The 27817-nt window shown below is 41.0% G+C and overlaps 1 protein-coding gene and 1 long non-coding RNA gene across 3 annotated transcripts; one reads left to right on the top strand and one right to left on the bottom strand.

Moving 5' to 3' along the window:
* The first annotated feature begins 1186 nt into the window (after positions 1 to 1186).
* Positions 1187 to 11318, top strand: LOC115138887 (uncharacterized). 2 transcript variants are annotated; one of them, XR_003865013.2, is made up of 3 exons: positions 1188 to 5669; positions 5854 to 5903; positions 6136 to 11318. It is a non-coding gene; the product is annotated as an uncharacterized LOC115138887 (long non-coding RNA). The 2 variants fall into 2 exon arrangements; XR_010465308.1 differs by having other exon boundaries at positions 1187 to 5903.
* LOC115138003 (uncharacterized) lies at positions 7503 to 25592 on the bottom strand. The gene is made up of 3 exons (XM_029674385.1): positions 25549 to 25592; positions 11428 to 11497; positions 7503 to 10850 (listed from the first exon to the last, which is right to left on the bottom strand). The coding sequence occupies exons 2-3, from the start codon at positions 11436 to 11438 to the stop codon at positions 9257 to 9259; spliced, it is 1605 nt and encodes a 534-aa protein (XP_029530245.1). The 5' UTR covers positions 11439 to 11497; positions 25549 to 25592; the 3' UTR covers positions 7503 to 9256.
* Between the last annotated feature and the right edge of the window lie 2225 nt (positions 25593 to 27817).

The following is a 27817-nucleotide window of genomic DNA, read 5'->3' on the forward strand; positions in this document are numbered from 1 at the left end:
AAGCTAACTCTCTCTCCTCTGCTCTCATCCTTCTAGACCTATCGGCTGCCTTCGATACTGTGAACCATCAGATCCTCCTCTCCACCCTCTCCGAGTTGGGCATCTCCGGCGCGGCCCACGCTTGGATTGCGTCCTACCTGACAGGTCGCTCCTACCAGGTGGCGTGGCGAGAATCTGTCTCCTCACCACGTGCTCTCACCACTGGTGTCCCCCAGGGCTCTGTTCTAGGCCCTCTCCTATTCTCGCTATACACCAAGTCACTTGGCTCTGTCATAACCTCACATGGTCTCTCCTATCATTGCTATGCAGACGACACACAATTAATCTTCTCCTTTCCCCCTTCTGATGACCAGGTGGCGAATCGCATCTCTGCATGTCTGGCAGACATATCAGTGTGGATGACGGATCACCACCTCAAGCTGAACCTCGGCAAGACGGAGCTGCTCTTCCTCCCGGGGAAGGACTGCCCGTTCCATGATCTCGCCATCACGGTTGACAACTCCATTGTGTCCTCCTCCCAGAGCGCCAAGAACCTTGGCGTGATCCTGGACAACACCCTGTCGTTCTCAAATAACATCAAGGCGGTGGCCCGTTCCTGTAGGTTCATGCTCTACAACATCCGCAGAGTACGACCCTGCCTCACACAGGAAGCGGCGCAGGTCCTAATCCAGGCACTTGTCATCTCCCGTCTGGATTACTGCAACTCGCTGTTGGCTGGGCTCCCTGCCTGTGCCATTAAACCCCTACAACTCATCCAGAACGCCGCAGCCCGTCTGGTGTTCAACCTTCCCAAGTTCTCTCACGTAACCCCGCTCCTCCGCTCTCTCCACTGGCTTCCAGTTGAAGCTCGCATCCGCTACAAGACCATGGTGCTTGCCTACGGAGCTGTGAGGGGAACGGCACCTCAGTACCTCCAGGCTCTGATCAGGCCCTACACCCAAACAAGGGCACTGCGTTCATCCACCTCTGGCCTGCTCGCCTCCCTACCACTGAGGAAGTACAGTTCCCGCTCAGCCCAGTCAAAACTGTTCGCTGCTCTGGCCCCCCAATGGTGGAACAAACTCCCTCACGACGCCAGGACAGCGGAGTCAATCACCACCTTCCGGAGACACCTGAAACCCCACCTCTTTAAGGAATACCTAGGATAGGATAAAGTAATCCTTCTCACCCCCCCTTAAAAGATTTAGATGCACTATTGTAAAGTGGCTGTTCCACTGGATGTCATAAGGTGAATGCACCAATTTGTAAGTCGCTCTGGATAAGAGCGTCTGCTAAATGACTTAAATGTAAATGTAAATGTAATGTAATGTGATATGTTACAGGTCCTTGAGGGAGATGGAGGGATAAATAACTTTGGGTGGTGATATGTTACTGGTCCTTGAGGGAGATGGAGGGATAAATAACTTTGTGTGGTGATATGTTACAGGTCCTTGAGGGAGATGGAGGGATAAATAACTTTGTGTGGTGATATGTTGCAGGTCCTGGAGGGAGATGGAGGGATAAATAACTTTGTGTGGTGATATGTCACAGGTCCTTGAGGGAGATGGAGGGATAAATAACTTTGTCTGGTGATATGTTACAGGTCCTTGAGGGAGATGGAGGGATAAATAACTTTGTGTGGTGATATGTTACAGGTCCTTGAGGGAGATGGAGGGATAAATAACTTTGTGTGGTGATATGTTACAGGTCCTTGAGGGAGATGGAGGGATAAATAACTTTGTGTGGTGATATGTTACAGGTCCTTGAGGGAGATGGAGGGATAAATAACTTTGTGTGGTGATATGTTACAGGTCCTTGAGGGAGAAGGAGGGATAAATAACTTTGTGTGGTGATATGTTGCAGGTCGTTGAGGGAGATGGAGGGACACACCATCAGAGGAGAATCAAATCAAATCAAAGTGTATTTGTCACGTGCGCCGAATGCAACAGGTCTAAACCTTAAAGTGAAATACTTACTTACAGGCTCTAACCAATGGTTCCAAAAAAAGGTGTGTGTGTGTAGGTAAGTAGGGAAATAAAACAACAGTAGAAAGACATTTGAAAAAAAGGGTTGCAAGGCTATATACAGACAACTGTTAGTCAGGCTTATTGAGGTAGTATGTACCTGTGACTGTGCATATATGATGAACAGAGAGTAGCAGGACCGTAAAAAGAGGGGTTGGCGGGTGGTGGGACACAATGCAGATAGCCCGGTTAGCCAATTTGCGGGAGCACTGGTTGGTCGGGCCAATTTAGGTAGTATGTACATGAATGTATAGTTAAAGTGACTAAGCATATAAGATAAACAGAGAGTAGCAGCAGCATAAAGGAGGGGTTGGGTGGGGCACACAATGCAAATAGTTGGTTACCTGTTCAGGAGTCTTATGGCTTGGGGGTAAAAACTGTTGAGAAGTCTTTTTGTCCTAGACTTGGCACTCCGGTACCGCTTGCCATGCGGTAGTAGAGAGAACAGTCTTTGACTGGGGTGGCTGGGGTCTTTGACAATTTTTAGGGATTTCCTCTGACACCGCCTGGTGTAGAGGTCCTGGATGGCAGCTTTGCCCCAGTGATGTACTGGGCTGTACGCACTACCCTCTGAAGTGCCTTGCGGTCGGAGGCCGAGCAATTGCCGTACCAGGCAGTGATGTAACCGGTCAGGATGCTCTCGATGTTGCAGCTGTAGAACCTTTTGAGGATCTCAGGACCCATGCCAAATCTTTTTCGTTTCCTGAGGGGGAATAGGCTTTGTTGTGCCCTCTTCACAACTGTTGGTGTGTTTGGACCAATCTAGTTTGTTGTTGATGTGGACACCAAGGAATTTGAAGCTCTCAACCTGCTCCACTACAGCCCCGTCGATGAGAATGGGACGTGCTCGGTGCTCCTTTTCCTGTAGTCCACAATCATCTCCTTAGTCTTGGTTACATTGAGGGATAGGTTGTTATTCTGGCACCACCCGGCCAGGTCTCTGACCTCCTCCCTATAGGCTGTCTCGTCATTGTCCGTGATCAGGCCTACCACTGATGTGTCGTCAGCAAACTTAATGATGGTGTTGGAGTCGTGTCTGGCCATGCAGTCATGGGTGAACAGGGAGTAGAGGAGGGGACTGAGCACACACCCCTGGGGAGCTCCAGTGTTGAGGATCAGCGTGGCAGATGTGTTGCTACCTACCCTTACCACCTGGGGGCGGCCTGTCAGGAAGTCCAGGATCCAGTTGCAGAGGGATGTGTTTAGTCCCAGGATCCTTAGCTTGGTGATGAGCTTTGAGGGTACTATGGTGTTGAACGCTGAGCTGTCGTCAATGAACAGCATTCTCACATAGGTGTTCCTTTTGTCCAGGTGGGAAAGGGCAGTGTGGACTGCAATAGAGATTGCATCATCTGTGGATCTGTTTGGGCGGTATGCAAATTGGAGTGGGTCTAGGGTTTCTGGGATAATGGTGTTGATGTGAGCCATTACCAGCCTTTCAAAGCACTTTATGATTTGAAGCAGGAGCAATCTGGGAACATGGGTTATGCATGCTCGACACACGCAAGCACACACACACATTCAGGCATGCTCAAACACACATACATCCACACAAACACACAAATACAGAAAGTAATATTCCAAAATGTGAAGTATTCCAAAAACACATGTTTCATGTGATCACATCTGATGAAGTGATCTTATTTGAAGTTAATGTGATAACATGTGACGACATGAAACTACACGTATGAAAACGTGATTTCACGTTACATTTCTCATGTGTTTTTCTGTGAGGGACACACACATAATAACACCTTGTACATGAAGAATTTGTATGTTATTTTAATTTACCAGATAAATACAACAAATATATTCTATTTAACCATGTGTGTATTACTGTAACAGCTTAAATAAATGATATGTTGTAATGATGATACATCTTATAAACAGCTACAGTAATTCTATCTGCATTTCATTGTGTATTGAATTGTTGGGTTGTAAATCTACTGAAATGCTTTAGCATTGATTCATTCAGATGATAGAATAACATAACATATTAACATGTAGCAATAACATATACATGTTTGCTTCTAATGACCTGTACTTTTACAATATCTTTGCATTGTGCTTTTTAAATCAACTTTTTATTTTATCCACCAGATGGAATGTATGCTTTGTTACAGTAAACAGATATTGTCCTCATGGTCAACTGTTCCATACAACCAACCTACTTTGGTCAGCTCTCCTTTCAGCCTAATAGAGTTCTTGTTGCTCCTCAACATTACAGGAAAAGTGTTAGGAAGGAAACATTTCAGTGTTTAAACAACATTGTTGACAGCCTCACTCTATAATGAAATGTTAGGCATTACATTGGATACTGACTTTAATACACAAAGAATACCCCTAGTAATAGAATACAATACAATATAATGCAATACAATAAAATTCTCCAAACTAGTACTTTAGGTTGATCAGTTATAGTTCAGTTGTATCATCAGGAAATACTAACAGAAATACAGATCAAGAACTTGAGCCACATGACATCCTTTCTCTGATAAAAAATATAGTGATGTGCAACATTTTATAACCCCCCTCATCTAAGATAGTAATGACCTCACACTATACTTTAACATTAAACTACTGTAGTTCTACAACCAACACACACAAATGCCTGTAATGTGTTTAATAAATTGAAAAATGAAATGTGGACACTCAAGCCTGATTGCAAAGGGATCTTCCAAGTAAACACAGGTCAGACTCATAAGTCATAATGTGATATAACATGGTAACAATATTGAATGTTTCCATACTGTTCTGAATTCCAAGTGCTAACCTACATGTCAACAATGTTGTTTAAACACTGAAATGTTTCCTTCCTAACACTATGCATGACTAACAGGTATTGCATATTGCCTACTAATCCAACAGACAAGGTCAAGGTGATTTATGACATTAGTCGTTGTCTGACTCTGACTACTATTTTCAGTGTTCCTGCATGGTTGGTAAGACCACTGTTCCAGTTAGGGGCTGTATGTGTCTATGTGTTTAGACCTATGTGGTCAGACAGACAGCAGATGTCATAGTGTCACTGCCATATAATTAGGAATTAGAATACTAGAATGGACATAAACTCTCCTATGATGGGATGAATGGCAGCCATTTTGGTCAAGGAGTTGTTCAATCATGGTTTGCTAGTTCTGTGATAAGATATTGTGTAGAATAATGAATTTGAAGAGTTAATCTGCACTGTATGTTTGTTAGCTAGCTAGCCAGACAGATTTACATAGAAAAACAAGTGTGGTGTTTGCATTTCCACATAGTTGATTTGACAGAGCAAACATTTATAATAATGGTTAGGAGAAGGAATCATAAATCTAAATGTAAGTAAATGAACACAGTTGTAGTTATTTTCCAAACTCTACTGGTTTCTTGTAGAAGCTGTTTCCAGACCAGTCATGGAGGTGGTGTCTCTCTACTCCAACTCTATTGCTGGAATCTGTGGCGTCACATTGAACTGTTCAGTTACAGATGTGTGGATGTTGTCTGTCTGTGATGGAGGTCAGTGCACACTGTCACAGCAGACTCTGTCACACACCAGAGTCAACATCACCACCTCCAAAGACAACGGGACTATCCAATGAACCGGCAGAAATCATGTCAGTGCAGAGACCAACTCTCTTCGCATGGAGGACATATTCAAGTCTAAAATACCAGCCTCCACCTTCTGTGCGTACCTCTTTCATTGTATTATATGCTAGTACTTTAAATAATATAATAATTGTGTGTGTGTGTGTGTGTGTGTGTGTGTGTGTGTGTGTGTGTGTGTGTGTGTGTGTGTGTGTGTGTGTGTGTGTGTGTGTGTGTGTGTGTGTGTGTGTGTGTGCGTGTGTGTGTGTGTGTAACCGCTCAGGTATTGGAGAGAAGAAGGGGCGTGCTACATAACCACCAGTTAGGACCATTGTGAGTGGTATTGGTGTAGACTTCGTCATTGGTGTGCTAGTTGGTGTATCATATCAGCCAAAAAAATGTCCTGTTAAAAAGAACTGCCATTGCAGGTATTTCCTCTGACTATCATTTATCCATTGTCAGCATCCTAGAAAAATATTATATCTCCAAAAAGTATTTATTTCCAGGATGCTCAAGCCATGTTTTTATAACATTGTAAAGAATGATCATTTAAATGTGTTTACAGTGTCTCATCTCCTAACACGTCAACCCATTGAGCTCAACCAGCGGAGAAGCTGGAACCACAGAACACAGAGGGTCCTGAGGTAACATTAACCTACGACACTGCAGGAAACCAGGATCCGCAGTAACGGAAGGGGCAGCAGCAGCAGTACAAGAGGGCCAGACAGAGGCAATCTACAGTAATTTGCAGCAACCAGCAGTAGAATACCGCCACCTGGTGGACAAAGTGAGCATTGCTCCAGAAAATAGTCCAGAAGCACGTGGCACAGCAACAGTCTACAGCACAATACAGAAACCAGCTGCACAATGTACTGCACAATAGGATATACATTACCCACTGATATTTCAGCCACACCCATTACTTATAGGTGTATAAAATCTAGCACTCAGCCATGCAATCTCCATAGACAAACATTGGCAGTAGAATGGCCTTACTGAAGAACTCAGTGACTTTCAACATAGCACCATCATCGGATGCCACCTTTCCAACAAGTCAGTTCTTCAAATTTCTGCCCTGCTAGGGCTGCCCCGGTCAACTGTAAGTGCTGTTATTGTGAAGTGCAAACGTTGAAGCCACACAAGCTCACAGAGTGGGACTGCTGAATATTGAAGCGCGTAGCACGTAAAAATCATCCCTCTTCGGTGTGGAAGAACTTGACTGGCCTGCACAGAGCCCTGACCTCAACCCCATTGAACATCTTTGGGATGAACCCCATTGAACATCTTTGGGATGAATAGGAATGCAGACTGCCCAACATCATTGCCCGACCTCAATAATGCTCTTATGGCTGAATGGAAGCAAATCGCAGCAGCAATGTTCTAACATCTAGTGGAAAGCAGCAAAGGGTGACCAGCTCCATATTAATGCTTATGATTTTAGAATGTTTGAAGAGAAGGTGTCAACATACTTTTGGTCATGTAGCCATGTAGCCCGAGCCATTATCAAGGCTCGGGTCAATTCGAATTTGTTGACAGTCAATTCAGGAAGTGATATGAATTGAACATCTTAAAATAGTAAACGTTTTCACATAAATATCTTCTCCTGTTCAGCTTACTGAGAAGGTATCAGAGACAACGTTGTTGAGCACCAGAAACTGAATATATAACGTCCTCAGTTGTCCACATTACAATAATGTTATACTGTCTAGTATAGTGAACATCCAATACACTCCACTAGGTGTCTCATTAATCTCAATATTCAAATATACTATAAACTCCAACTATTGTCTGTTAGTGTTGTTATTTTCAGTGTTAATGTAATCAATCAACGTCATATAAGCCTGATTTGGTGAGTCACTAGAAAAAATGGGATCAGACAATGTCAGTTACAAAACTTAGAGAGTGACAATATAAAAAGAGTCTATAAGTGTATATAATGCACTTGTGATGATTTATTTCATATATTTCTTAGTGGAAACATCTAGACAACATGCACAAATGTTTCAGTGTTCACTTTCATCAGTATGTGATAAACACTTCACAACAAAGATATCATGAAAGCATTCAATAGGGGACATTTACTATATAAATTGTCATTTACATGTTTTTAATTGTGAAATGCCCCATAGTTGTTATCTAATAATGTGTGACAATAGATTTTGATTGTTAGGTTCCCATACATAAAAAGAAAAATCTATGATATGTTCGGATACAATGCAATTCCAAAAAAACATATTTCACATAGACTCAAATTAATTTACTAAGTAGATTACATACATGCACATGAAACAAGTTATTGACAGAAGATTGGTATTATTGTAGGCATGACATTACTTTGGTGAAATGAAAATTGAAATATGGTCCTCCTTACATCATATAATCTGGATAAGACAAAATGTACAGTATTTCTTGAAGAGAAATAGCAGGAACGCTTTTTCTTGTAATCTCTTTTCTATCCTGTTCATGTGTTTTTTCCACGTATAATTATTTTGCTTTACTTTATCTCAGTACTACTTTCCCTAGTAATCTTTCCACCCTTTCTTCACACCAGCTTTACATTTATCCAAATCTCCCTTGTGTTCCTCAGCTCTATTCTTCATCTCCTCCAGTTTCTGAACCTTCTCTGTGTCTCCTGTCTCCTTCATCTTGTCGATCAGGAAGTCCAGATGCACTGCTGAGCAGTGGACAGTGAGAGGGCCTTTAGGACTTTCTCTTCCAGTTTGATGACATACTGGTACGACTCCTCCAACAGTCTGTCCTTCTCAAGAGAGCTGCTCCAACTCTGTCTGAAGTCCACTGAACAGACTCCCTTTCTCTACAGCCACTTTCTCATTGATTTCATACTTTTCAATTGCTCGTATTTGTCCAGAAAAGCGATCTGGTCTTGCTAACATACATTTAATATACTTTGACATGCTTGGTGTAGTGAAATGTGGTTTTATACACAGTGCAGGGGTTGTTCTTCACCACACTACACTATAACACACCAGAAGCCTGGAAAGTGGCAGTTCTCCTCACAAACACTGCAGGACATTGCCTGTTTAGTTAAATGCCCCATTCTATGGGGACTTTCTCTTTGTAAGGTTCTTCAACAGTATATGTAAAGTCCTTATTTTCCTCCATGTCTTTCTTGTGTTCCTCCAGGGTTCTTTGTGTCTGTTTGATCTGATCCTGCTTCAGATCAATCATGTGGATTCACCCACGTAAGATGTTGCCAAATGCCTCCAGTTGTTTGTGTTCTCTGAACTTCTTCAGTAATCCTCACATTTGTAGGTGTTTTTCCACTCTGGAACTCAGAGAAACTCATGCCCTCCTCTGACAGGTTCCATGCAGGTAGCCTAGCTACCTTAGAGAGTTGACCCAGCAACCGGAGGGTTTAGATAAACATGTTACATTATCATTCATTCTAAACACAATGTGATTTCAGTGACAAAAACATGTCATGTTGATTCAAATGGATTTACAAAGAATGTCATATATGCAAGCTATTGATGAAAGTGTGTTATTAGTGTAGGCAGATCCATCATCTGAGGTTATGATTAAGAAAGAAAACATAGCATTGGTTAATCTCATACAACATATGTGGTTGACATTAAATGTACAGTAGTATTTCTTGAAGAGAAAAAGGATTAAGAAGAACAGTTTTCATTTCCACCCTGCAAATGTTTTCTATCCTATGTTCATGTTCACATTTTCTTTACACCAGCTTTAAAGTAATCTAAAGCTCCTTTGTATTCCTCCTCAGCTCTCTTCTTCATCTTCTCCAGTTTGTGAATCTTCTCTATGTTTCCTGTCTCCTTCACCTTCTCAATCAGGAAGTCCAGATGCTGAGCAGTGGACAGTGAGCTGGTCTTTAAGGCTTTCTCTTCCAGGTTGATGAGACACTGGTATGATTCTTCCACCAGTCTGGCTTTCTCAGATGTGAACTGCTTCAACTCTGACTGAAGTCTGCTGATCTGAGTCTCTTTCTCCCCAGCCGATGTCTTATTGATTTCATACTTATCTTTCAATTTCTCATTCGTCCTTGTAACCTGCCTGGTCATAAAAACATACTTTTTCTTTTCTTTGACATGTTTGGTGTAGTGACATTTCCCAGTACACCTTGTGCAGTGATAGTTCTTCATCACAGTACACCATGAGAGATCTTTGACCCACCAGCAGCCTGGAAAGTGGCAGTTCTCCTCACAGACTGTGCAAGTGGTAGCCTCACCCTCTGTTGTATCAGCCTTTCCTTTGCATTTCTCCTCAACAGTGTATAAAAAGTCCTTGTTTTCCTCCATGACTTTCTTATGTTTATCGAGTGCTTTTTGAGTCTGCTTGATTTCATTCTGTTTCAGATCAATCAGGTGGACCTGCTTGCGTATGTTGCTGACACACTCCTCCAGGTGTTTCTGATCTCTCAGAACTCCTTCAGTCATCTTCACGTTTTGAGGTGTAATTCTACCCAGGAACTCTGTGAATTCCTTCATGCTCTCCTCTGATAAATCCCATAAATTCTTCAAGATACGTTCTTCTTTCTTGGCCTGGGTTGCTTTTGCAGAGGTGACACTCTTTCTTTGAGAGTTGTTGAATAGGAAATAAATAGATTGATTGCTGTCATCTTTTGCACAGGGGACATGAGCATCTTCTAAGGCCTGTAGAGCATCAGCAGGTTCAAAACCATCTGAGTGTGTGATGAGGGCCACGATGTTCTTCTCCATGTCTTTGCCAAAGATAGACAAGACTGAATCAAATATGTACTTCTGTTCAACAGTGATTCGATTTGCACTTGCCTTCACCAATACACCAACAGCATCAATTTGATGGACTCCGTATTCAGATCCAAACAACTCAAATAGTTTTTTAGCGATTAGTTGGTCTGCTTGAATCCCTCTGGTGTCTCCATACCCAGGAGTGTCGATGATGGTGAGAGAGTAGGGCACTTTAATTCCCTCAAACCCAAATACATCATATACAGTAATCACTGTAGTTTGAATTACACTCTGACATTTTCCCTCTTTTTCTTCCTCCACAATCTCAAACCAGACTTTGTCCGCCTGTTTTACACCCAGGAAATAATTGACTATGGAATTGATCAGAGTTGACTTCCCTGTTCCTGTCTCTCCCACTATCAGAACGGTTCTGTTAACCTTGGTGGAATCTCTCTCTCCAAAGGTCCATCTTCTGAGCAGGCCTTCATCATCTAGATTCTGTTTCTTTGTTTCCAGCTGATACCTTGCAGGAGGTCCTTCGTCAATAAGGTTACTTGCAATCGTGTCTTGAATGTTTGACGATGTGTGTCTAATCATGGGAAATAAATTAACATATGTTATAATATGAAATGTACTTAATCATTTTGTTTTACTGTAAAGGAAGAATCATAAGTTCTCTGAGAGATCTCAGAGATCTGAAAGCAAAAAGATGAAGAATTTACCAATAAGGCAATTTGTTTTGCTTAAAATACTATATAGCTTTCAACCAATCCCATAAATCAAATCAAGTGGACTGTGGGGACGGGTTTTCCGGATCCAGATGAAGCCATTTCCTCGACAAAAAAACCCACTTTCAATGGAGATTCTCCATTCAGCATGCATTTTAGACGAGAGTTGGGCTTAATCTGGGACTGATAAAACGGCCTATAGAGTTTTGCGGTTTGCATCTGTCAATAATCTATAAAACATTCTACCTGTCCGTAAAATGTATATCGTTACAAAACTTTTGTGAAACAGCACAGTTAAAAATATATGGCAAATAGAAATCAATCTGGATGGTCTTCAAAAATAGATGGGACGGGTTGAGGGTAGCAGAAGGATAGGAGTAAAAAATATATATACATTCAATAACATCTGTAATAACAATGAAATCTGCTGAGACTCACTTGCTTGCCATGATGGTCTCTTGGTTGTGTGATCCACTCAGGGAAGATACAGTTGACCGGTGATTAAGCTCTGTAAACGGAAAACATAGTTTCAACGAATTGGTAGACTTGTCCAACTCAGAATTGTTAATATACTTTCATGCCAACTTAAAATGATGAGGTAGCTGGTTTCACTGCATTTGTAAGTTTTATGTAGTGTCGTAGCATTTGCTGTCATTAAATGTGAAGACTGTTATATTATCAAATCAATTCTCTATGTGTAATTATTCACTAATTAACTAGGAAGTCGGGGCACCACGGGAAAATGTTGTTTATAGAGTTGCAATTTCCCAAATATAACTCTTCAGATATTTCATTATCTTACAGTCATTTATTAATGTATTATTACCTCATCAGTCTCATTCCTGAATGTCAAAAACCCTTGGGTATCTGCACGAACCATAGCATCATAAATCATGAATCAGCTATATACAAATTGGCTAAATTATTTATTTGCTAACTAATCAATCACAGAATTACATGAGCATACAACAATAGCTATACATTGGTTACTGACATGATACACTGAGCCCTAGTGGGCTAAGCCGATATGACGGCTTGGTAGACAAAGGAAAGGGGTGGGTCCAGCTCAAGAGCATGAAACTCAGTGGACCCACGTCGACTACACTACACACATGGAAATGCGTATACTTTCAACATGAACAACCACTCATTCTGAAATAAATTGCAATTTACATATTTACTAGTATATGCCTTTGTTGTCCCTCTGAGATCGCTGGTCCGTCTGCTGGATAGTCAGTTGACAGAAAGTCTCTGGTTTGCCCACCAGAGATCAAAGGAGTTTGTAGTTGTAGCTTGTTATAACGGATACGTCAGAGTACCATTCAGTTGTTTGACCGGTTGCGTTTACCAGACTAAAGTACTTAAACAGCTGCAGCCTGAATAATTGGTCTTTAGTTTGTAGATTTCTTAACCATTTCAGTGTGGGAATGATCTCCACGTTCTCTGGTCTTATCCTTTTGTAGAGTTGCCAACCATTTCAACATGTAGCGACGGATTCCATGTTTTCTGGTCTAATGTACATTTTGGCGGAAGTGGGTTTAATACTGGGGTAGAAAAGGGGGCGTGCCATAATGCTGTGTAATGTCTGTGCTCACGGGGGCATGGCCAATGACTGATCCTAAGTTACTATGAAAAACTATTCTCATTTGGAAGACTAAGATCACATTGGTATCTTTCCAAAAGTATCAATCATTTATTTTATACAACATTCAGATGCAAACCCCATAAGTGAGAAGTGTATACAAACAAAGAAACAGTAATGTGTGTCTCCTGTCCTTCATGAGGTCACCAAATTAAACAAACTCGACAAACTCGACTGTTCCTTAAGAGTCCATGGACCACTCCAACTGCTTGGAATACAGAAATACTGTTCAATTATTCAACCTTTTGATGTCCAGGTGTCTCTCTGTGTTTCACAGTCACATTCCAATCTCGATACTGCAGAGCTCAGAAGCAGAGTATTTTTCAATCGCCATAAAGCGGGCCCCTCCACCTCTGTGACAGTAGGCAACTTGGCATAAACCTTTTATATTCATGAGTTGGGCAAATATGTTATGATATCTAGTACTATACATTTTAAATGGGATGAACTATAATATGGAACGATAAGTAATTTATGTTGAAGGAAGGCTGCTCTAACACTTATTTTAATTGACACAATTTTAATTGTTGAAAGGTTGAGCCTAAATAAGTTCAGCAAACTAAACTCCTTGTCCAGTCAAACTAGCTATTTGAAGGCAATATATAAATGTATAAAAGTTCACATAACATAATTTTAATTTTTTTTGCTCTGAGCGGGTTTAATGTATAGAAAGTAATTAATAAATGATGAGTGAATGAAGAACAGACTATATAAATGTTCATGTAAACATATTACCTGAACATCTAAAATAGATAACCCAATAACAACAATACAAACAACGATAGCAACAACTCACTTTCACCCAGGTATTCAATGAACATACAGTGCACCTTCAGAAAGTAGGAGTAGGTGTTCTAAAACTTTTGACTGGTAGTGCATGTAAATTTGATATGTGTGTATTCCAGTTTCTACAAATAAGTTCTCATGTCATTGTGGGGTATTTCGTGTAGATGGGTGGGGGGGAAACGTCTATTAAATCAATGTTGAATTCAGGCTATAACACAACAACATGTGTAATAAGTCTAGGGGTATAAATACTTTCTGAAGGCACTGTATATCCAGAAATCTACCAGTGGTCTGAACTGGAACACAGTGCCGATTGGGACGGGGTCTTTTTTTATAGCATGGTCTGAGTCCATCGCCAGTAAACAAGCATCTTATATTCAGTCCTTAACCAATCAGAGGATGCATGTACAGCTCATGTACAATTTCTGGGGCTAGTGGGTATCTGCTGATTGGTTGAGACCATGGGCTGTGGCTGTTATCTGTGCATATTCAGGATATGAGAGACAGATTCAGTGGCTCCATCCAGACATAAAACAATGCCCAAGGAAATAATGTTATTTGTCTTCCCATGGCAGAGGACTTCTCTATAGATACAGCCCTACCAACTGGGTGTTGCATGAATAGAGTAAAACAACCCTCTCAGGTGTAGGGTAATTCTCCTGCCACCTCACTAGTAGCCCACACCTCCTCTCGCAAAGTCTACTGATTTCGGAGAAGAGAGCTCATGGCTGCTTGATTCCAGGCTGACTACATTCCAGATTGCATTGTCTCAATCAATGTAATCGAAAGTCAGCCATTAGATTACAATATCACAGTCAGGCATTAGATTGCAATATCACATGATGTGGTTAGCTGATATGTTAAACACCTATCGAGAAGTGTGATGTAGTCAGCCAGTTGGCAATGTAGTCGACCAGGAACGCAACCCATTGTTTCAGCAGATCATAGGTATACAGTTGTGCTGGTAAAAAGGTTGCTTCAAAAGGCCTGTGCTGCAGCAAATGACAAATCATTAATGTGACGTACTCTCTCCACGAGTGATGCCAAGCGCTAAGTGTGTTTGCTAACAATAACCCATGTAATGAAATTCCTGAAATATGCCCCAGATGTTGAAGTTACATCTACTTTGTGTAAATCCCCTAACAAAATAGTATTGTTCTATTCAAGATTATTATTGTGGCGCAACGGTCTAAGGCACTGCATCTCAGTGCTAGTAGGTGACTCTACAGACCCTGGCTCGATCCCTGGCTGTACCATAACCGGCCGTGAGTGGGAGTCCCATAGGGCAGTGCACAATTGGTCCAGCGTCTTCTGGGTTAGGGGAGGGTTATACCGGGGTTGACCGTCATTGTTAAAAAATAATTTGTTCTTAACTTACTTGCCTAGTTAAATGAAGGTCAAATTTAAAAATAAAAAAACTACTCACAATGTGCATAATGCAAGGTCCATTTAATATATTGTGACAAGAAGAGCTAGCTATCACAAGCAATATTTGGTCCTGGGTTCTGCAATTTATGTCACTTCACTGATATTGTTTACATTCTCTGGTATACAGAAGATAGCCCTATTTGGTAAAAGACCAAGTCCATATTATGGAAAGAACAGCTCAAATAAGCAGAGAGAAACTTTAAGTCACAAAGGTCAGTCAATGCGGAACATTTCAAGAACTTTGAACGTTTCTTCAAGTGAAGTTGCAAAAACCATCAAGCTCTATAATAAAATTGATTCTCATGAGGACGGCCACAGGAAAGGAAGACCCAGAGTTACCTCTGCTGCAGAGTATAAAGTCATTAGAGTTACCAGTCTCAGAAATTGTAGCCCAAATAAATGCTTTACAGAGTTCAAGTAACAGACACATCTCAACATCAACTGTTCAGAGGAGACGTGAATCAGGCCTTCATGGTCAAATTGCTGCAAAGAAACCACTACTAAAGGACACCAATAATAAGAAGAGACTTGATTGTGCTAAGAAAAAATAGGCAATGGACATTAGACTGGTGGAAATCTGTCCTTTGGTCTGATGAGTCCAATTTTGAGATTTTTGGTTCCAACGGCAGTGTCTTTGTGAGATGCAGAGGAAGTGAACGGATAATCTCTGCATGTGTGGTTCCCACTGTGAAGCATGGAGGAGGAGGTGTGATGGTGTGGGGGTGCTTTGCTGGTGACAGTGTCTGTGATTAATTTAGAATTCAAGGCACACTTAACCAGCACGGCAAACACAATATTCTGCAGCAATACGCCATCCCATCTGATTTGCACTTAGTGTGATAAACATTGTTTTTTCAACAGGACAATGACCCAAAACACACCTCCAGGCTGTGTAAGGGCTATTTAAACGAGAAGGAGAGTGATGGAGTGCTGCATCAGATGACCTGGCCTCCACAATCACCCGATCTCAACCCAATTGAGATGGTTTGGGTTGAGTTGGACTGCAGAGTGAAGGAAAAGAAGACAAGTGTTCAGCATACGTGTGAACTCCTTCAAGACTGATGGAAAAGCTGTACAATAATTGTAGCTGAAAAGCACGAAGTCTTGAATCTTGCGTTGTTTTATATATCAACTCATACCATGGAATTGGTATATCAAAAATATCGTCCCAACTATTTTGCAATCTGTATGGCACAGCTGTCAACATCATGGTCCTCAAATTAAACTGGTTTACTTTCCTATTTATTAAATGTTTTTTCCTCCTCCAGTTTTGATCCTTTTTATTGGGCAGACAGACTAGTTCCTGACCTCTTCCTGCTGTCACCTGCCTCCATTTTTTTGGGTAATGCTGTAATCAAAGGATAGATTTGGAGTTAGATGAACTTGGATTTTTTTGGCAGTACATATGCAGGATGCTACTCTCCACAGCATGGCCTTCGCTCCAGAACAAAACTCCAAACCTACAACTCAAATGAACCGGAGAGGGTCTTTTTCCAAGCTATACAGAGGGTGCTCTAGAAAACAGCAGAGATCTGAGGCCACCATCCAACCTGGAACGGAGCTCTAAGGCTTGAAAGGACAGACCTGATACAAATTCAATTAGCACTAAGGTGTGAAGTAAAAGGCCTTTGGGCCCAACAAGTGTCAGGAGTCTTTGAGGCATCCTCTGAAGCTCCCTCCTGCTGTTCAAAGACCATTCCCTGGCATTTTCTACAAGAAATCTGCTTCCAGAAATAAAATCTTCTCCCAAGTGGGTGTGACACCTACTCCCATTGCCTGCTGCACTGCTGCTTGGATTCCACCTGGCAAACTGTTCACTGTCTACCCTGGGCTGTCTGCCCCTGTTCGGTACAGGTACCTCCACCACACTCACCCCTCTCTTCCGAGCTTTCGCTAGCCTCTAGCACACACACACGGTTAGGGAGAGTGACTCTGAACTTACAATGGCAAGCCCCAAGGCGTTATATATTATTTATTTTTCTTTAACATTTTGCGATTTGCCTCATGCCAAAAGTAAACTGCCTGCTACTCAAGCCCAGAAGCTAGGATGTGCATATAATGATATGATTTCGATGGAAAACACTCCAACGTTTCCAAAACCGTTAAAATAATGTCTGTGAGTATAACAGAACTGAAATGGGAGGCAAAAACCGTTATATTATATGCATATCCTAGCTTCTGGGGCCTGAGTAGCAGGCAGTATACTTTGGGCACGCTTTTCATCCGGAGGTGAAAATAGTGCCCCCTACCCTAGTGAGGTTAAACCAGTCCCCCAAACAACATCTGGGTCAGATGGTTTTGACCCTTTCTTCTTTACCCCTATAATTGCCAAGCCTATCCAAAGCAAGTTTCAAGGTGGATTACAAGAACTCTCTGATCGCCACTTCTGGATCATTGGATGCATCCTGAGGAATCCCCTAAAACATTACATTTTCACGCATGCTACGGGTTTGTATGTCTAGTAGCAACTCCCTCATCACCCTGGTTTCACTGAGTTGACAATCCATGTTAGAATCTCAGTCAAGAGATTCGAACTCGCAACCTTTGGGTTGCTAGACAGTCTGAAGAGTGGACATATTGAAAGAGATCATGATACCTCACATCTCAAAATAGGGCTACTTAATGTTAGATCCCTTACTTCAAAGGCAATTATAGTCAATGAACGAATCACTGATCATAATCTTGATGTGATTGGCCTGACTGAAACATGACTTAACTTCTTGCGTCGAGCCATCCCGGATCCGGGATCGTGAATACAGCCTCAAGCTCATTACCATAACGCAACGTTAACTATTCATGAAAATCGCAAATTAAATTAAATTAATCTATTTGCTCTCAAGCTTGGCCTTTTGTTAACAACACTGTCATCTCAGATTTTCAAAATATGCTTCTCAACCATTGCAAAACAAGCATTTGTGTAACAGTATTGATGGCTAACGTAGCATTTAGCGTTAGCATTCAGCATGCAACATTTTCCACAAAAACCAGAAAAGCATTCAAATAAAATCATTTACCTTTGAAGAACTTCAGATGTTTTCAATGAGGAGACTCTCAGATAGCAAATGTTCAGTTTTTCCTGAAAGATTATTTGTTTAGGACAAATCGCTCCGTTTTCTGCGTCACGTTTAGCTACGAAAAAAAACCTGTATGCAGGATTGTGTAAATCTATCCGCAAGCTCATTAGCATAACACAACGTTAACTATTCATGAAAATCGCAAATGAAATGAAATTAATCTATTTGCTCTCAAGCTTAGCTTTTTGTTAACAACACTGTCATCTCAGATTTTCAAAATATGCTTCTCAACCATTGCAAAACAAGCATTTGTGTAACAGTATTGATGGCTAACGTAGCATTTAGTGTTAGCATTCAGCATGCAACATTTTCCACAAAAACCAGAAAAGCATTCAAATAAAATCATTTACCTTTGAAGAACTTCAGATGTTTTCAATGAGGAGACTCTGTTAGATAGCAAATGTTCCGTTTTTACAAAAAAAATATTATTTGTGTCAACTAATCGCTCCGTTTTGTTCATCACATTTGTGGAGGGAAAAAAATATATTTATATTAAGTCATTAAAACGCAAAATTTTTCCAAATTAACTCCATAATATCGACAGAAACATGGCAAACCGATGTTTAGAATCAATCCTCAAGGTGTTTTTCACATATCTATCGACGATAAAATCCATCGTGGCATTTTACTTTCTCTTCTGAAGAAATGGAACGCGCATGGACCTACAGATTACGCACACAGGACACCGGGCGGGACACCAGGTAAATGTAGTCTCTTATGGTCAATCTTCCAATGATATGCCTACAAACACATCACAATGCTGCAGACACCTCGGGGAATAGACAGAAACCGCAGGCTCATTCCTGGCGCATTCACAGCCATATAAGGAGACATTGGAACACAGCGCCTTCAGAATCTGGGGCATTTCCTGTATGAAACTTCATCTTGGTTTCGCCTGTTGCATTAGTTCTGGGGCACTCACAGATAATATCTTTGCAGTTTTGGAGACGTCAGAGTTTTGTCTTTCCAAGGTTGTCAATTCCATGCATAGTCGAGCATCTTTTCGTGACAAAATATTGCGCTTAAAACGGGCACGTCTTTTTATCCAATAATGACATAGCGCCCCCATAGGTTGAACAGGTTAAGCCTGATGAATTTACTGTGTTAAATGAGGCCTCACCTCCTGGCTACACTAGTGACCATATCCCCCGTGCATCCCGCAAAGGTGGAGGTGTTGCTAACATTTACGATAGCAAATGTACAACAACAAAAAAAAATTGTCTTTTGAGCTTCTAGTCATGAAATCTATGCAGCCTACTCAATCACTTTTTATAGCTACTGTTTTACAGGCCTCCTGGGCCATATACAGCGTTCCTCATTGAGTTCCCTGAATTCCTATCGGACCTTGTAGTCATAGCAGATAATATTCTAATCTTTGGTGACTTTAATATTCACATGGAAAAGTCCACAGACCCACTCCAAAAGGCTTTCGGAGCCATCATCGACTCAATGGGTTTTGTCCAACATGTCTCTGGACCCACTCACTGTCACAGTCATACTCTGGACCTAGTTTTGTCCCATGGAATAAATGTTGTGGATCTTAATGTTTTTCCTCATAATCCTGGACAATCGGACAACCATTTTATTGCAACAAATAATCTCCTCAGACCTCAACCAAGGAACATCAAAAGTCGTGCTATAAATTCACAGACAACACAAAGATTCCTTGATGTCCTTCCAGATTCCTTCTGTCTACCCAAGGACACCAGAGGACAAAAATCAGTTAACCACCTAACTGAGGAACTCAATTTAACCTTGCGCAATACCCTAGATGCAGTTGCACCCCTAAAAACTAAAAACATTTCTCATAAGAAACTAGCTCCCTGGTACACAGAAAATACCCGAGCTCTGGAAGTCTTCCGCCTAGCTTGGAAAGACAGTACCGTGCAGTACCGAAGAGCCCTTACTGCAGGGTAGCCTAGTGGTTAGAGTGTTGGACTAGTAACCGAAAGGTTGCAAGTTCGAATCCCCGAGCTGACAAGGTACAAATTTGTCGTTCTGCCCCTGAACAGGCAGTTAACCCACTGTTCCTAGGCCGTCATTGAAAATAAGAATGTGTTCTTAACTGACTTGCCTAGTAAAATAAAGATAAAAAATAAAATCCTATTTTTCCAACTTAATTGAGGAAAATAAGAACAATCCGAAATTCCTTTTTGATACTGTCGCAAAGCTAACTAAAACGCAGCATTCCCCAAGAGAGGATGGCTTTCACTTCAGCAGTGATAAATTCATGAACTTCTTTGAGGAAAAGATCATGATTATTAGAAAGCAAATTACGGACTCCTCTTTAAATCTACGTGTTCCTTCAAAGCTCAGTTGTCCTGAGTCTGCACAACTCTGGCAGGACCTAGGATCAAGAGAGACGCTCAAGTGTTTTAGTACTATATCTCTTGACACAATGATAAAAATAATCATGGCCTCTAAACGTTCAAGCTGCATACTGGACCCTATTCCAACTAAACTACTGAAAGAGCTGCTTGGCCCTCCTATGTTGAACATAATAAACGGCTCTCTATCCACCGGATGTGTACCAAACTCACTAAAAGTGGCAGTAATAAAGCCTCTCTTGAAAAAGCCAAAACATGACCCAGAAAATATAAAAAAACTATCGGCCTATATCGAATCTTCCATTCCTCTCAAAAAAAATTAAAAGGCTGTTGCGCAGCAACTCACTGCCTTCCTGAAGACAAACAATGTATACGAAATGCTTCAGTCTGGTTTTAGACCCCATCATAGCACTGAGACTGCACTTGTGAAGGTGGTAAATGACCTTTTAATGGCATCAGCCAGAGGCTCTGCATCTGTCCTCGTGCTCCTAGACCTTAGTGCTGCTTTTGATACCATCGTTCACCACATTCTTTTGGAGAGATTGGAAACCCAAATTGGTCTACACGGACAGGTTCTGGACTGGTTTAGATCTTATCTGTCGGAAAGATATCAGTTTGTCTCTGTGAATGGTTTGTCCTCTGACAAATCAACTGTAAATTTCGGCGTTCCTCAAGGTTCCGTTTTAGGACCACTATTGTTTTCACAATATATTTGACCTCTTGGGGATGTCATTCGAAAACATGATTTGGAAAGGCACACACCTGTCTATATAAGGTTCCACAGTTGACAGTGCATGTCAGAGCAAAAACCAAGCAATGAGATCCGAGACAGGATTGTGTTGAGGCACAGATCTGGGAAAGGGGACCAAAACATTTCTGCATGATTGAATGTCCCCAAGAACACATTGTTCTCCATCATTCTTAAATGGAAGAAGTTTGGAACCACCAACACTCTTCTTAGAGCTGGCCGCCTGGCCAAAATGAGAAATCGGGGGAGAAAGACCTTGGTCAGGGAGGTGACCAAGAACCCGATCGTCACTCTGACAGAGCACCAGAGTTCCTCTGTGGAGATGGGAGAACCTTCCATAAGGACAACCATCTCTGCAGCACTCTACCAAGCAGGCCTTTATGGTAGAGTGGCCAGACGGAAGCCACTCTTCAGTAAAAGGCACATGACAGAACTCTGAGTTTGATAAAAGTCACCTAAAGGCTCTCAGACCAGGAGAAACAAGATTCTCTGGTTTGAAGAAACCAAGATTGAAAACTTTGGCCTGAATGCCAAGCGTCACATCTGGAGGAAATCTAGCACCATCCCTAAGGTGAAGCACGGTCGTGGCAGCATCATTCTTTGGGGATCGAGGTAAAGATGAACGGATCGAGGTAAAGATGAACGGAGCGAGGTACAGAGAGATCCTTGATGAACACCTGCTACAGAGCGCTCAGGACCTCAGACTGGAATGAAGGTTCACCTTCCAAAAGGACAACGACCCTAAGCTTGAGAGGATCTGCAGAGAAGAATGTGAGAAACTCCCCAAATACAGTTGTGCCACGCTTGTAGCGTCATACCCAAGAAGACTCAAGGCTGTAATTGCTGCCAAAGGTGCTTCAACAAAGTACTGAGTAAAGCGTTTGAATACTTATGTAAATGTGATATTTCAGTTTTTTTAAATTGAGAAATTAGCAAACATTTCTAAAAACCTGTTTGTGCTTTGTCATTATGTGTTATTGTGCGTGGATTTATGACGAAAAACAAATATTTAATACATTTTAGAATAAGGCAGTAACGTAACAAAATGTGGAAAAGGTCAAAGGGTCTGAATACCTTCCGAAGGGACTGTATCTCATACATATAGGACAGACATTTCAAAACAAAATCTGCATTTTTTGCCATTTATTAATGTGTTATTCAATGCGGTTCTATGGGTTAGAGTAGCAAAGGCCAAATTAAATATTTTATCAAATACATTTTTGGGGTTGTTTTACGATCCAACATCTGTACCTCCTTTTATTATCAAACGTAGTTGGCCAGTTGGTAGGTGGAGGACATAGTGGATGTTCATTGCTACACAGGTTGAACCTGTCTAAATGGGCATATCAATGCAAAGATTAAAGAGCCTAGGATGCAACAATTACTCTAGTAGGTTTACTTCTTTCATTCTATTCCTAAACAAAATGTGGATGAATGAAGTCATAATGATTGGCTGAGAAACGTAAGTTCTGCTAGGTCTGTTTTTTACCTGCTTGTAATAATTTCCTCAAATTAACCTACATGAAACTAAGAGGGGGATGGGTAGAGGCAGAAACAGTAGACTGGCCTCTGCTGCTTCGTGAGGAAGTAGTTACAGGCCCAGCTCTGAGGGGGGCGCTAAAACACAAGGAAGACGGTTGCTTTGTCGCTTATCCTGGAAACCCAGGTACTGATTACAGGTTTTGATTGAATATAATCATTCTCTTGGAGCCTCCGGTCTGGTAGTGACCTCAAAACAGCTCTGCCTCCGACATACACACAGATACTCGCACGCACACACACACACACACACACACACACACACACACACACACACACACACACACACACACACACACATGTCCCATGAGAATGCTGAGTAAGGGCAGTGTGGTGGTGAGGTGCAGTACAGAACTCATCTTCGGTTCCTATTTTCCCCTGGTGTTCATTTGAATAACATGTGGTAAATACCATCTCTAATGCCAGTACCCAGACAGTTGGCTTGTCATGCTCATTCAAATTGGCCTGTAGAATGTACTGTAGGTAGGATTCTAGCTCGCTGTAGCTATCTTCTTACATAGAACACAGGGACTGAAGACTTCTCATTAAATATGTCATTCTATTTATGTCATTGCTGATGGTTAAAGTGAGCCAGAGGACACAACATTATTTCCATAATCATCATACTAATATAATATAGAACATAATATATAATTTAATATTATATAGGCTAATAATAATAATTTCATAATGACTGCACCTGTCACAATTTGACTCTGTTTATGGTGTCATCTTAAGTGGGATCTCTTTGGCCCGATGCTGACAACTGTAGAAGCAACTGTTGTTGAATGGGGTTAAGGTCTGAGGTTAACACAGGATTAGGAAATCTTATACGTTTTGTTCTATGAGATAACATGAGTCAGTTAACACGACCTTTATGAATTATGAATCCTTAATGATATTTTCTTTATGTGCTTTTTTTCATTACATGAAGCTTTCAATTTTCCAAAAGTGATGTTAGCTGATGAAGATGATCTCACAGAACAAAACGTATGAGATCTCCTAGGCCTGTGTTTACCATGGACCTTATTTTCTGTGTTTTTCCTGTCACGTTCGTTGGAATAATGGTCGGACCAAGGCGCAGCGTATGTTGAGTTCCACATAATTTTAATAGAAAGTGAAACTAAGCAAAGACAAAAACAAATAAACAATAAACTAACAACGAACCGTGACTACAGAGATGCTAACTCAAAACAATATCCCATCACCCACAGGTGGGAAAAATGCTACTTAAACCTCTTGGTGCACCGATCCCTTTAGCGGGATCATTTTCGTAAACAACCGCTGAATTGCAGAGCGACAAATTTTTTAAAAATACTAAAAATATACTGAAATAAACACAGCTTAGTTTGTTAATCCACCTATCATGTCAGATTTTGAAAATATGCTTTACAGCGAAAGCAACCCAAGCGTTTGTGAGTTTATTGATCACTAGAGAAAACAGTAAGAACACCTAGCAGCCATGTAGATTGGTCACGAAAGCCAGAAAAGCAATAAAATTAATCGCTTACCTTTGATGATCTTCGGATGTTTACACTCACGAGACTGCCAGTTACACAATAAATGTTATTTTTGTTCGATACAAATTATTTTTCTAACTAAAAACCTCCATTTGGTTTGCGCGTTATGTTCAGAAAACCACAGGCTCGTTCCGGTCCTGAAGGGCAGACAAAAATTCCCAAAAGTATCCGTAATGTTCGTAGAAACATGTCAAACATTTTTTATAATCAGTCCTCAGGTTGTTTTTAAGCATGATCCCCAATTAGAGACAACGATAGCCAGCTGCCTCTAATTGGAACTCATACCAAAACACCAACATAGAAAAAAACAAACTAGAACCCCACATAAAAAATATAAACTAGACTAAAACCCCATAGTCACGCCCTGACCTACTCTACCATAGAAAATACAGGCTTTCTATGGTCAGGACGTGACATTTCCCCTCAAAAATGTAATAATAATAATATGAATTTCTCCGTATAGACTTTGGCCAATGGCCGACTTCGTGCCTACAAAAAGAACATTACTATTGCTATGATAATATTATCCTTAGGCTTTCTACAATTTGAGAAATAAAGTATTATTTTTAAATTGATAGTTACACAGAAATGTGGGACAGTTTTGCACTACTACGCATGCCATTGTTAAATAAATATGTTTAACTTCGTGTAACCACAGTTTATTTCTGTTTCTGACAATATTGTAAAGTATTATGTTTGTTTCAAAACTTATTCATCAGCATGGTAAACGTCAATGTGCTTGTTTGATTAACTACTAGCCATATTCTAATAAATCAACTTTATTGTCCTGGGTTGTTACTGTTCATTCTACATGGCCCTAACAAATGAAACATTTTGTAACCACATTTCATTTCTGTTTGTGACAATATTTGTCAAGGCTTAAGCTATTCATCAGCATTGCTGTCAATATTCATCAATGATGTCATAAAACACATACTTTTATGATATAGCCTACATGCAGTACATTGTGTGATTAACTCCCAGCCATATTCTAATAAATCCCCTTTCTTGTCCTGGAATGTTACTGTTTGTTCTACATTGGTGGGCGGCAGGTAGCCTAGTGGTTAGGACATTGGACTAAAAACCAAAAGGTTGCAAACTCAAATCCCCAAGCTGACAAGGTAAAAATCTGTCGTTCTGCCCCTCAACAAGAATATGTTCTTAACTGACTTGCCTAGTCAAATAAAGGTTAAAAAATGGCCCTTTCTATATGTTAACAACCATAGCCCTATAAACTATAAAAACCTATTCATCCTCTCACGCAGACCAACCCGAACACAGACCAACCCAGACAGCAAGTGCAGGACAACATGTGTGGTCCAACCAAGAGCAACACGCCCGGGCCATCTGAACTGGCCTTGTGCAGGGGGCTTAACTGAACTTAAAACTTTTTCTTATCTTTTTCACTACAAAATAAACTGTTTTTATATGTAGTCACTATGGTGCTGGAGATAATGAATTTGAGGTAAAAAAAAATTTGTCCCTTTAAACTTACCTCTGTGCCATGAAATTATTTGCCTCAGTTCTGCAGTCAGAGGAATGGAGGAGAGAGAGAAAGAGGCAAGGTTTGTTGCAGGTCTTATAGCGCAATATTCTCCTCCCACCTCACCTCAACAGTACAGTACTCCCCCTCTCACCAAGTCAGCTGATTTCAGAGGAGGTCATTTTTCAGCAAAGGGTACCATGTAGGTGGCAAATTCCATAACCCCCCCCCCCCCCCGGAAGATACAAATATATAATTTTAAATTGTCATATATTGTGGTAGATATTTGATGTCACGTAGCTATTTTGCATCCACTGGTTCTAGGGCCGTTGTGAATTTCAGCATTTTAGAAAAAGGCTCAGTGTCGTTATCCTCAAAAGGGTTTCAGAATTGAAAACAAGGGATCCAATAATTTGTATTGTTAAACAAAGTAAGATCATTTGTTCACAATCTTTTTTACCATACAATATACTGTAGCTCAGTACTTGTATTATTTATTTTATATAGTAGTTTTTGTTCATCTTTATCAAGGGTTCCAATCATTTTTGACACAGCTGTATCTCAACCACAACTGAAAAAAAAAAAATTCTGTATTACTATAAACTGTTGGTCTAACAGCTCTAACAGTAACTCTAATAGAATGTTAAATGTGCAACCAGAGGGTGAAAAAACTCTAGACCACCTTTACTCCACACACACCTTTACTCCACACACAAAGACGCATACAAAGCTCCTCCTCACCCGCCATTTGGTAATTCTGACCATAATTCTATCCTCCTGATTCCTGCTTACAAACTAAAATTAAAGCAGGAAGCACCAGTGACTCGGCCAATAAAAAAGTGGTCAGATGAAGCAGATACAAATCAACAGGACTGTTTTCCTAGCACAGACTGGAATATGTTCCGTAGTCTTCGGATTCTTCCGGCATTGAGGAGAACACTACATCAGTCATTGGCTTCATCAATAAGTGCATCGATGACATCGTCCCCACAGTGACCGTACATACATTCCCCAACCAGAAGCCATGGATTACAGGCAACATCCGGACTGAGCTAAAGGCTAGAGCTGTCGCTTTCAAGGAGCAGGACTCTAATCCGGAAGCTTATAAGAAATCCCGCTCGTTGGATGTGGCAGGGCTTGCAAACCATTACAGACTAGAAAGGGAAGCACAGCCGAGAGCTGTGGGGTTTTAGGATGGGTTTATGTATAGCACTTTGTGACATCTGCTGATGTAAAAAAGGCTTTATAAATAAATACATTTGATTGATTGACCGAAAGACAAACTCTGTCTACCCGATGTACCATGATCTGGATCGAAAGGGACGAAAGCGTGTTCCAGTTCCCATTGGGAACGAGATCAGAATGACTGCTAAGGCTTGATCCATAAATCATGTTTTTATTTTTACCCCCTTTTTCTCCCAAATTACATTATTGTCTCAGTGCTGCAACTCCTCAACGGGCTCGGGAGAGGCGAAGGTGGAGTCATGCGTCCTCCAAAACATGACCCGCCAAACCGCGCTTCTTAACCTGATAGCTAGCCGCACCAATGTGTCGGAGGAAACATTGTTCAACTGATGACTGAAGTCAACCTGTATTCGTATTCGGAAAATTCTCCATATCCGTTACGATACTCTTTTTGGCAGAGTACTCACCACAAACCTACTCACCAGAAATGTCACCCATCGATTATGTTTGGGATGCTCTGGATCGATGTGTATGACAGCGTGTTTCAGTTCCCGCCAATATCCAGCAACTTTGCACAGCCATTGAAGAGGAGTGGGAAAACATTGCAAAGGCCACAATCAACAGCCTGATCAACTATGCGAAGGCGTTGTGTTGCGCTGCATGAGGCAAGTGGTGGTCACATCAGATAATGACTGGTTTTCTAATCCATGGCCCTACCTTTTTTTCCCAGTCATATGAAATCCATAGATTAGGGCCTAATTAATTCATTTCAATTGACTGATTTCCTTATATGAACTGTAACTCTGTAAAATCTTAGAAATTGTTGCACGTTGCGTAACATTTTTGTTCAGTATACTACATACATACATACATTTGAAAACCACTGCAGAAGATTTTGTCATCTTCCCAATTAAGTATCCTAGTTTAGTTTTTTGGCTACTTGAAGTGAATTAGGGCCTATCAGTCGCAGCCCACCTCTTCCAATGAATTGTGGAAAAGTGTGCATCAAATTCTACTAGATTAAGAGACAAAATGTGTGTAATTTTCGGACTTTCTGCAGATAGTAAAACCATAAGATGCCTCAGTTGCTGCGGTC

Source organism: Oncorhynchus nerka, linkage group LG12 (assembly GCF_034236695.1).
Source record: "Oncorhynchus nerka isolate Pitt River linkage group LG12, Oner_Uvic_2.0, whole genome shotgun sequence".
NCBI classification, from domain to species: Eukaryota; Metazoa; Chordata; class Actinopteri; order Salmoniformes; family Salmonidae; genus Oncorhynchus; species Oncorhynchus nerka.